Source organism: Phalacrocorax carbo, chromosome 1 (genome assembly GCF_963921805.1).
Source record: "Phalacrocorax carbo chromosome 1, bPhaCar2.1, whole genome shotgun sequence".
NCBI lineage: Eukaryota > Metazoa > Chordata > Aves > Suliformes > Phalacrocoracidae > Phalacrocorax > Phalacrocorax carbo.
In genome coordinates this window covers 11,766,818-11,779,233 of record NC_087513.1, presented here as the reverse complement: position 1 = coordinate 11,779,233, position 12,416 = coordinate 11,766,818, and the positions used below count along the sequence as shown (strand labels likewise).

The 12,416-nt window shown below is 36.7% G+C and overlaps 1 protein-coding gene across 5 annotated transcripts in view; it reads right to left on the bottom strand.

The window, feature by feature from the left end:
• The window catches only part of HGF (hepatocyte growth factor), a 61,186-nt gene that overhangs the window by 45,067 nt on the left and 3,703 nt on the right, over positions 1-12,416 (bottom strand). For 3 of the 5 annotated variants that reach the window (XM_064443892.1, XM_064443857.1, XM_064443863.1), the window contains exon 2: positions 3,377-3,542. In XM_064443892.1, the coding sequence (XP_064299962.1) occupies positions 3,377-3,542 (166 nt within the window). Of the gene's footprint in view, positions 1-3,376; positions 3,543-10,065; positions 10,138-12,416 lie in introns of all 5 variants that reach the window. The other 2 variants (XM_064443872.1, XM_064443882.1) reach the window with 2 other exon arrangements.

Genomic DNA, 12,416 nt, shown 5'->3' with positions numbered 1-12,416 from the left:
TGTTGACTCCAAATGTTTCCAACCTGCTAACCTTCATCCTTCTGCCCTTGTTCAGCCTTCTGTTCTCTTCTGGCTTGTTCTCAAATATAAGCCTATCCAAGTGCCTCTAACTCCATCCCCACAAAAATATCCTTGACCTTTCCTGCCTTTCCAATTACATTCTCCTTTCCCCTCCTCCCTCCTGAAGTGGGAATGCAGAATGCACTGTTTACAAACTTTTCTTTCGGTTTTTGCCTTTCGGTTGCCTTTTGGTATCTTTCCAGTTTGGCTTCAGACACTTCTGCACATAAAAGTTTCTAACAATCTTTTCCTGGACCCAAATCTGAAGGGTTTTTACACTTCCAAAGTCAACATATTTAAGCAAATTCTTAGACTTTCTTCTACTGATACTGCTGATCACAACAATTTTTGTTGTTGCTATTTGTACTGTAGATTTTCTGATCAGATACTGGAATCCTGTGGTTTGTACTGGAATCCCTTTCTGTGTAAATACAAAGGCGTTCTAGAAATTTAGCAGATAACAAAGGATAAGACAGGCACAGATCCGTAGGTAAGGAAATGTCATGTCTGCAAAAGTAATCTGCATAGCCAATAAAATAGTAACTGTATTATCTTTTTCTCATCCATAAGAAATGTAGTGGGAAAAGCTCCAATGAGGACTGCATGAAAACAGTGGGAGTAATGGACTGCAAATGGTGGTGAAACACAGGAATAAGAACAGCTTAGCAGCTGGTTAATAAAACTGATAGGGAAGGCAGAAAATGATGCACAGAGAGTTATGAAGGTAAGTGAATCAATGGGGTACGTGGATGGGGGATTTTAGGAATAGTGTTATGAAGAAACAAGCCTAGATCAGGACTTGCAACTCAGTTGGAAATGATCAAGATCTGTGCAAGCATGACAGCAAGAGAAAAGAGGAAAAGTCCATTCTGAGAAGTGACATGTATTAGCTCCAACAAAAAGGTGTCAGAGTTAAAACCAGCAAGGATTAATGATTATCAAATACAATACTCCTGATCTACTTGCAAATGATACAGAAACTTATTATAAATAAATCAAATGTTATTTTTTGTTTCCACTGCCACCAGAAAATAAGGAGTCTAAGTCTGCAGTGCCTGGAATCTACTACTTTACCACTTTCTGACAGAAAAGAAACCCAGCCCTCTTCCTGTTCGTGTACCTCACAGGACACAGACCCAGGGGCTCCTGCTCCCAGTGTTATTGTCACAATTATGTTAGGAAGTATTTCTATTTTATTGGATCTTAATATTTAAATTTAGTTTGCATCCAGAAAATGAAACATCAGTGTTGTGACCCAAGTGATGGAGAACTATTGCATGGATATGTAGCATCAGAATCAAGCAATGAAGATGTCAATAAAGAAAGGAAAATCCAAGTCTTATACTTCAAATACTTAAAATGCCATTTTGTGTTACTTTATTCTTATTTTAGAATGCTCCCACAGCAACCAGTAAACTAATTGGTTTTAATTTAAGTTGGGAAGAAATTTCACCTTGTGGTAACATACATATGCTGGGGATCCTAGGAATAAAAGGGAAACATTAGTAATCATTGATTCCTTTGAAAGAGAACACATGTCAGATATGTGTTTACAGGAGCATCAAAGAACTATGCACACTACAACAGAACTCATCTGGATCCAAATGGGAAACCACAAGAATGTTCCCAGATACAGAAAATCCCTCTTGCTGTGCTGCATAGTGGTAGCACAGGCAAGACCTAACCACGCACACCCCTGCTGCCTTGCTAAAAAACTGTCTGGGAAAATTGTAAATTCAGAGCACAATTAATCAGATTTGCAATTCTTTTTCATCTGCAGTGCAAAATAGTTACATGACTGATTGCAGTTCTGCTACCTGTGAGTAGGATTCTTCCAAACCATGTTCTCAAAGTCCCTCATGGCTCCTCTATGTTGCTTTATGACTGATTGATTACTGCAGAGAGAATTTGCCCCTTAATCAGACACTGTCCCAATAGAAAAAAATCTTCACAAATGAGAAAGCAATAAAAATTCAGAGAGATTCTAGATTATTATTCATGTAAAATAGAATCAACAAATATATTAACCTACTTTTTCTTTTCAGAACATAAAACATACCAGTCAGAGCAGCTACAACTAGCTTGAGACAATTTTCCTAAGCAGATGTTGGCATACAGATTTGTTGTTTACTTGGCATCATTCAGAATTTTTTTGTGCTTTGAAACCTAATTTTGTAATACTTCTCACTGCTGACCATCAGAACTCAGGGTTTTCTTACTTTATTGAATACAACCTGATCCACTTGGCAACGATATCAGTGGAAGCTCTGTCAATAGGAAAAGGAGTGGCTTGTACCATGTGAAAAATATTAGTGCTTGAAAAAATTTTCTAACAGATTACGTATATAAATAATCAAAGTACAAAACAATACAAACTAGATCTTGCAACAGTGGAATTAAAGGCTTAAAGGAGGATTAAATTACAGTCGAGGGTCTTTTCTGCCAAGGAAGAGCTTTTGTTATCACATTTGGGCTAGCTTCCATTTGTAGTAATTGTCAAAACATTTTATGTTTCAAGAGCGGGCTCACATTTAGCCCAGTACTCACCAGTACAGAAGTCATCCATTCTCTCCAAGATTCTCCTGCATTCGTATTCTTTCATTTATTGCTAATGGTCTAGACTAAGAGAGGCCAGGGGAATAATTTAAGTCTAATACATGGGAAAAATAATAGTGATTTGTTCCAAAAAACAGTCGAGAATATGTACAAGGCAGACAAGCAATCAGCTGCATCATGTGTTTCGAAGAGACAGCAGATGCTGAAGAATAGCTACCATACACTTGCAGTGATTGTGCAGCCCAGAAGATTTGATTTCATTGTATCAGATTCATAGTACTTGCCAGTGCACTTCAGCAGTGCATGTATCTGTGTTCCATGTGTGAGGTTCCCATTGAATTCAGTGGGAGTAATGTGCAAAGAATGAAGACAGAATATGGTCTGAAGTGGTGCTGAAATACTGCAGCTGTGATGTGTGACAACAACCATTTTAAAAGAGACATAAAAATCTCAGAAATGTTCGCCGAACACTACAGTGCAGCACAAGTCATCCACTTAACACGAGTACTTTTTTTCACCTATGTTACAGAAAAGATTACAGATTGAACAAGCTAAGAAGGCAGAACAACTCAGATAAAGCTTCAGAAAAGACTGACACTCTCTGGACAGGTAGAACAAGATCATGGAAATCAAAAAAGTACAGTTTTTAGGGTGTCCTCAGTACAAGCTACCATTGATGACAATTACAGACAGACCTTTGCCAAAGAGCATTATATAGATAACATGAGGGAAAAATAATAAATGGAGATACATTACTTACTTGCAAGTGAATGAAAGGCCTTTGTTCCTGCTGCATCTCTTGGCACATTGCTCAGTGGTATTTAACAGCTTGGTTTTTACTTCCAGTGTTTTGTTTACTTTAATGAGCATCAGTTCTCCTGTTTTTCTGAAGTCATGAAGAGGATTTCTCCTTTTTCCTTTACCCTCTAAGAAGGAAGCAAAGAAGAAAAAAAATAAACCAAAACACTGTAAAGAAGAGTGCTGACATTAAAGTTGGCATTAGATATGAATAACATTTATTAAGAATTATAGGAACACTGGTACCGAAAGCATAGAGAAATTCACAAAAACAAGGTACAAGCAGATACTTTAGAAGAACTGATTATTTTAGATGGTGATCTCCATTCTTAAAAACAGGAATGGTAGGACTTATAGCAAACCTAATTTCAAATAAAGACTTGCATAATGTTAGAAAAGGGTAAGAGGAAAGCTTTTCACCCTTTGTAAAATTTTTTCAGAACCCCCAAAATATGCCTGATAATAATGTTCTGAGATTTATAAATATTCCCATTAAAAACTCAATTGAAAAAGGTGAACAAAGGTCTTTTTTGGATGGACAGAGTGTAGTTACAATCAGAAGGAAAAGGGTATAAATGTTATAGACACTCACGATCTGAATGTGATATACTGTTCTTAAAAGAACATTTTTTTTTAATCACAAATTGTGAAAAGATGTGGGGCCTGAAAGTGACACAAAATAATCGTTTATCCTGCCTCTGCTCCAGTGAAGACTCAGTGTGAGTGTTGTGTCCAGTTTACGTGTGACTGAATTAGAGTTGTTAGCCTACAGAAAAGAAGACAAGGGGAGGCAGAGGCCATAGCATGGAAACAGTCTGTACTGCTGCAGAGTTTTCTGTGAAGAGGAAGGCACTGACCTGGTTTCTGTGTCTTTCTTGAAAGACCCAGAGGAAAGAGTATAAAACAGAGCAGGGAAGATTGGCTAGAGATGTTTGGCTATAGCGCAAGAGGAAAAGTCTTTGATTGCAAGAAAACCCACAATTTTCCCAATATGAATGTATGTTTTCTGGTTTGTGGGTTTTTTTTTTCCATAGAAACCAGTCTGCCAGTGTAGGCTGCTCCATCACCAGTGAAGGCAGATGAGCTCCTCCGGAGAGTGATTCTCCCTATTCTGACAGATGAGTAACACAGGGAGGACAAATTGCCCTTTGAATCTATTTCTCCTCTTTCACCCAGTGATCCCAGGTGATCTTTTTTTGATTAGATGGCTAATCCAGGTAAAGTTAGGTGAATGAATCGCTCCTTAATTTACAAAGTAGGTAATAACATTTTTCATAAACTCTTTCCACATAACTGTTTTCACAGCAGTCCTTTCATTATCCTCTACAGAATCTGCAACAATGATAGGACACAAATGCTTGGGATCAATTTATTAAATTTTGCCAGAGTCTTTCAAATATATGAAATGTCAGCCTAGTGCTCTGTTATCCTGAACAGACAATTCCTTGTGCAAGTGCAGAGTGCACTTAGGTCAGTGAATTTTTCTTGCTGCACTCTCTGCAGAAGCTCAGAATAACTCGGTAAATTGCAATAGCTGAGGCTCTGAAGGAGTTACTGACAACTCCACATATTGTAAAGCGACAGAGGGCTTAAGGGTGTTCCCTTCACAGAACTTCCATCCTGATCATTAAGTGAGCTCACATTTTCACTGGATTCAGCTAAATCACACCTCTCAGTGGTGAGTTATCCCTAAGACACCTAAAAATACAACAAAGATTTAAATTAGCTTTCATCAAGATTCAGCCTTTAAAAAAAAGAAAATCAAAGGAGTAGATTATCTCTGCCACAATGTCCCTATAAAAGTCTTCACCCCATCCTACTCCTCTCCTTTTTGAACAGCTGAAGGTGATCTATGTTATTCCCCTGTGTTTAATAGCTCACAATTTTAATTTGAACTACAAACATTTTCAGAAAAAAATAATTTATTTACCTCCAAATCCATGTTATTATTATATGAAGAAGTTTTGATGAAAAGGTCAAATGTCAATAGTTTTGGCGCTGTGTTAGGGACTCATATCAGTTCTCTTAAGTTTTTTCAGCCTTGCATTTGTGCATTGCACATGAACCCAAAATGAATGTTTAGGGAAATGGTGTGAGGACACTCTCGCCTTAAGTATCAGCGCCCTGTTACTGGAAGCCATTGTGCCTAAACTAAAGCTGCTTTGTTTTTTGCTGTAGTTGTGATAGAGCCAAAGTGCTGCAAAAAGGGTTGCATCTGCTCTGTAAGACAACCACAGAAAAACAAGTCTTCTATCAAGCTTTTGTGGTAAATTTCTCAATCTATTCTCTTACAAGACATATTTGTTAGCTCTATGTTGTCTCAGCCAAGACTTTTATGTTAAACAGAGGTAAAAATCTGTACAGAATATCAAAGTATTTTCTTTCAGTTCCTGATGCTAACATTTCCCATCTACTGATAAGTGTCATTATCTTAATTCCCAATGATAACAGCTTCTTAAACTCACCAGCTAGCATGCAAGAATATGATTTTAAAAAATCAAGAAATTCTGTTCTTCCTGAAAAAGATGGTTCACAGTTGTGATTTTTTTTTTCTTCTCCTAGCAGTTGTCCAAAAAGGATTATGGGTTTGATCTTGCATCTAGCAATTCATAACAGCCTGATTTACTTTAGCTTTCAAACAACAACATTGTACGACTTGCCTATAATCCAAAAGGCAAAGGGCCAAATGCATCTGTGGTGTGACTGTTAGAACTATCAGAATAATGCAAAGTATTACTTTTACAACTCTAACAACAAAATAAAAATCCTTGAACTTTTTTACTTCAAATTAAGTGTATTTATTATTAAAATCTTAAATAAAATAGTGCCCTAGGAATGTTCTACATTAAAGGTTATCATGCAATGTGCTATAACTGATATTCCTAATTTTTGATTGCCTTTCATTTCAGTTTCCTAAACTTTGATTAATCAGGACTTTTGGTTATTTTGTGGCCCATGTCCTCTGATGTTTCTTGTAGTTGAATATCATGTTCTAAGGAAGTCTGACATTCCGCTTAAATTTGAAAATAATAGCAGCTGATTCAAATACAAAAGAATCCAGTCAAATACGAATCAACATTTTTTTCTTTAACAAAAACAACCACTAACTAAAAATATTTCTTCAGTTGACAAAAAAATTCCTCAGAAAGGTGAGGGTGGTGCCTCTTTCTATATCTTAACATGACTGCAACCTTGGTTGAACAGAAAAAATGAAGAGCTCAGCCAATGCCCAAGAAAATGGGAACTACCACATTTGCTCTAGCAGGATGCGGCATTGGACAAGTCACCCATAATCTCATTTGGGATTTCCACATTCTCCCTGCTGGAGTTTCATAAAACGCTTTAAATAGTTACTGAAGAAAAAAGGTTCCTCACAGTGAAAGGTATTTAACTGGGAACTACAAGAACTCAAATTCGTGTTATTTTACGACCTTTTTCGTATGAAGTTTCTGTATAATCTTCTCAGATAAAAAGCATTAACTGAGACTGCTCAAACTATAGGGCATTTCAGGGAAAAGATTTCCAACAATACCTTTTCTCAGAGTAGTTCCAGTCCATTTCAAATCAACGATCAGAGATAAAGTAAATTATCATTATGCAGCATTTTAGTGAGAAAACTCACTAGGATATTGCAGTATCTGCATTCTAGAACCTACTTAACTGCAATTTTAATTATATTTATAAAAAATAAAACCCATAAAGCAGCAAATACTGAGAGAAATGGATGCCATAATATTAAATATCATAGAAGTTAAGACAATTTCTTGATTAACAAGAAAAATAGGACTGAATCAGCAAAAGGTGTATTTTGATCTCTCCCACTCTCCGATATTTTCTAATCATTGGGCTAATGGGAAAAGGGTGGCAAAATAACTTCCTTTTTTGCTTCTGGCCCTGTGTCCCACACCAAAAAGGGCTCCCACACCATCATACCACTCGGTCCTGAAAATACCAGATTAGGTACTATATCTCAATCAAAAATTCACACCTTGCAGAAAAATGTAGGTCTGATACTGAGCTATGAGAGTAAAAAAATTCAATGTAAATCTAGTTTCAATCCGTTTAGACCTCAAATACCTAAGCAAGTCAAGTTTCAGACTCTTAGGTCTTAGTTTGACCACAAAAAGCATTTGGTTTTGCATTATTTGTTTAGTAGTAGAAAACTCATATAGCTAATACGATACCATTATTGTGGCAATCAAAAGAGCATACAGGATGTCAACAGGCCTAAAGATCACCTTTGTCCATTATAATGAGATCAAAACACTGCTTGTATTGTCTGCAGCAAAATTTTACAATTAAATTATCTGGCATTTTCTACCTCATTGGTAATCGCTTTCTCTTTCCTCCTCCAGTCCAGCTTTTTCTAATATAGATGTATATTTAGGCTTCGGAGTTAGTCTTTCAGAGTATAACTGGAGCATATTGACCTTCTCCCCTAGAAAAATCTCTACTTTTATGGACTTGTCATAGACTCTACAAAGCTTTTATTAAAAAGGAGTTATGATGCATTCAGCATGTCAGCTGCTGGAGTTTCCAAGTTTCACTCTAGTCTATGCAATAGTTAGTACTTTCTTAAAGAAACAGATAGTGAAGTCTTCTGATAATGTGAAAAGCCTCATTCTTTCATTTCTTTCTAATTTTGCATACCACTTTATTACACAGAACAAACACATCAAAACTCAAAACCAATTTTCCAAATTAGAAGAGCAATACATTTAATTTAAAGGGTTATATTTATATCAAGATTCTTAATGAAATCTTGATGGTTTGATATGGAGTATCATTTCCTTATTCTGTTTGTTTACATTTGCAAAACTTCAGCATTTTACTAAGTATTTACTGCTCTGTTGTGCTAAATTTTCATATGCCTGGAGTAAGGAAAAATTCTTTTTCTATTATCATAGTTACTAATGTATGTAAGGTCTTCATACTATGGATGGAAAAATGACCTTTTATAATATTCCATTTTGAAAAAAATATGGACAGTCACATAACAACACTGCTGTTCATTTTGTTTGTAAGATGTCAGAAATAAACTAAATCTTTGGGTGGGGGGAAAAATGAAAGATGAAAAAAAGAAAATGAAGGAACCTAAATTCCAGAGGCTGGAAGATACTATCAGGACACTATCACTAACTAGTCAGGATACTGTCTGATACTATCAGTAACTGCAGGAATCAACTGCAGTCCTTCCAAATAATGCAATGAAATGAAAAATAAGATGGCACTGGAGAAAAAAAATGAAAGAGGGAAATTGTCTACACACTGTGTAGGAAGCTCAGAGAAGCTGGAAGTTTAAAATATATTCCAGTAAAGAAAGTTGGTCATATAAAGTGGCACAATTATTTCAGAACTACAGAAGAGACATATCCCCTTTCTTTAGTATCTATTGGCATTTTAGATCTCTGCTTAATATTTTGCATCATGTTTTTAATGAAATGAAGTCACTTGACCTTGAGCAGTTAACAGATGGACTAATTAGAGATTGAATTATTTGTGTTACAACTGATAACCAGGTCAGAATGTCAAAATGAGATTAGCTAGTAACTTAATTTCGCAGTCACCACTGCAAGCCAAAGTAAACTGGATTTCCGCAATGAGCTAAAAAAAAAAATTCATATGAGAGATTAATTTCATGTTTTCATTAGAACTTAGGGAACTTAGGCGAAGAAAGTAATCAGAAATCTACCATCATATGAAAGACATGCAAAAAAAAAAAAAAAAAAAAGAAAAGTTAAAAGCCCAGTCCTAAACATATCTAAAGCAAGTGCAGGAAAGCACAGTTCAACACAATAAATGTAGCAAACACTTTATCAGGGAACATCATACTCAAAAAAATTTGCATGGGAAAACCCAAGCAAAGATATTCATAAATATACCTCTGAATGGGAAAAAAAGAAAAAAGAAACAAGCAAATCTTAGATCTCAATAAAATGTACAAAGCAAAAATCTGCAAAACCATGGACTGTCGCAGTGTCAGAAAGCATTTTTCATGAGATAGCAAAGCCGAACGCTTATCTCAGTATAAAGAGTGACAATTTAATATGAAAATAAAAAATAAAGTATGCTTAATTTTATGTGTAAAATTCCATTTTGCCAAACTTGGGCAAGAAGAAAAATCAATGAGTAGGGTTTGAAATAAAGCAACAGTTCTTGACATACCTGGGTTGAAGAACAGTATGTAAATGCAGTGAGGTGTTTAACTTTCCTATAAAACATAGTTCGAGGGATACTTTTAATTAATTTCAGTGATGTATTTCCAAGGCAATGTTTTTTGAAGGATATAAAATATCAAGGGTAAATTGCATATTGGTGCAGGTCCCAGTATGACAGTGTAAATATACCGGCTTCATTAAGAAAAAAAAAAAAGGCCAAAACTTGACCAGATGGTGAAAGTAGATGTTAGTAAATGGTTTCAGACACCGCATAATTAACTTAACAGTATGGTCACAGCAATAAAAGAAAAAACGTTAAAGGTGAATGTTGATAATAAAATCATTAATAGAGTCATCAAAGTATTATTATCTAAAAGAATAGTTAGGAAGCACTTTTTAAACAAATACATTCAAGATAGTTTTGTCTCTTAAAGCAAGTCCTAACAGAGTCATTTTGATAAAAAATAATTAATGCTCACCACTTTTAACTTACTTTTAACTTACTTTCATTTACTTTGACTTCTCCTTATGCCTGTTTCAGTATCAGAAATGTCCAGATTCCTGGCTAGAATGCAAAAAAGTGAACACCTTTTCCAAATGACTTCTCATTTGGAAAAAAAAAAAGAAAGAAGAAAGAGAAAAAAAAATGAAAGAAAGAAAAAATCAAAGAAAAAATGAAAGAGAGAAAAATGAAAGAGAGAAAGAGAGAGAGAAAGAAAGAGAAAGGGAGGGAGGAAGGAAGGAAAGGAGGGAGGAAGGAAGGAAGGACAGAATGAGAAACTGAAACAATTCTGAGACGTGCCCAAGAAAAGAACTTTGTAGACTTAGATGGCAGATTAAGTTTAATGTGGCTATTTATGTAAGACAATAATTTGGCATGAAAGAGGTGTACCAACCATTCCCATAAAAACTGCAATCAGCTGTATAGCTGGAAAGTCACCAAAATAAAACCAGATGTCCAAGAAGGCATCTCTAACTTGTCACAGTTAAACAGATTTTCAGGAAGGTATCTGGAGGATGATGTGATTATTTTAACTTCTGAAATTTATTTTCTTGCCAAAAGACCCATCATGGGGAAAAAATCTGCAATCTTTAGAAAGTAGTCTGAAATATAGATATATAATATAAGGATATTTTTTCCCTTATATTTACATTGGCTTTAAGTCTAGTTGTTGAGTAGATTCAGGAAATGCAAAAAGATATTTCTTTTTGGCTTTACCTTGCATATTACCACTCACACACAAACACCCATGCATATGTATTGCTTATTAGCAGTTGCAAAGATTGCCATGCTACTTGGAACACAACTTCGTGTTTTGCTAAGTCCTGGCTTTGTAACCCTCTCCATAGTCAGTGTGAAAGCCCAAGAAGTTAAGGGTAGTGCTAACAACAGATAGTATATTCTAAAATTGGATGGTATATGCAAAAGGACAGCTCTTTTTCTTCCAAGAAAAGGTTATCTGCTCAGCAGGATGCTGGGACCCATTGGCAGAAACAAATGTTCTGCAGTTTGTACTCTGTACAGGCTTGGTGTATCTAACCTCTGGCTAAATTACTGAGAGGATTTTCCCTTGTAAGATTTGTCTTCTTATGTGTTTTGCACAAGAATTAAATCCCCACCATTTCACATTGCATTCCATAATCTTTACAAGTGTTTGGTGTTTCCTCCGAGGCAGCCAGTATGTTGTGTACTTCATTTGTGATGGGGTCACAGCCACTGCTGAGGATGTCTGGTCATGGAGTGGGGGGTAAAAGGAAAAGCACAAGCAGGCAGGGCAGGGGGTTGGGCAAAACAAAGAGCGACAGACTGCTGAGGGCAGCAAAACAGCCCCTGTGAGGAGTGATTAAAGCCTTGCTGCATGTTGTATACATAAAAATAGCACTGCCAGCCAAGGCCCGGAGTCGTAGGAAAAGCTGGAGCTGAGGGGAGGTGGAGGGAGCAGCCAGTCCCCAGCTGGGCTTGCAGCACTGAGGACTGCCAGGCATGGCCAGGCTCATCAGACAGCACAAGGGTGGAGGCCCACAAGCCATTGAAAACTCCCGGAGCTAGATTTTGCCCACACATCTGACTAATCTCGAGCACGTTCCCAGCAATTCTTTACCACAGCACTGCTTTGAGCATAGGTATTAACTGTGTTCAGGAGCAGCTCTACTCTCTTCTAGGGGCATTGCCAAAAAAAACTACAGAAAAAGAGATGGGGTAATGACGAGGATGTCTTCACCCCTTCCCAGTTCTTTGTAGTTGCCATACTTCCCCGCTGCAAGGTACAAACATTGCTCACATATGCCAATTCTCCTGCTCTTCATGCTTCCCAAGGAAGCGTGGAGATCAATCCTTTCTTAATTCTGTGATCAATCCTTTCTCACCTCCATGCCTCTGCCCTTCAATCCCACCTCAACATTGATGTGAAATTCCAACACTCATCCAGTACAAGTAATTGCAAAATGTTCAGGGCAACCCTCCCTTCTCCACATCAAGCTTTTACCCATCAAGAGGCCCAGTTATCCTGCTTTCAAATGTCATTGGAAAAGTTCTAAATGCTTAAGTGGCAAACTAATGATCAGCATGAAATCCAAAGGGGAGATATTCCATTGTCCTAGGGAGACTGCACATTTCCCTTCCAACCCTGGCCTCAGCTGAAGTGTTACAATAATGACAGATGATCTCCTCCAATAAGAGGCTTTCCTTTCCTTGACTTCAGAGCACAATTTTCCAGAGTTTTATGCAACATTTTAATCTCACGTCTTTCAACTCTATGTTCTCTACTATGTTGCTTATGAAAATGGCATTAATAGAAACAGAAAATCTGTTAAGCAGGGTAAGTGCAGTATTACATGTGAGAG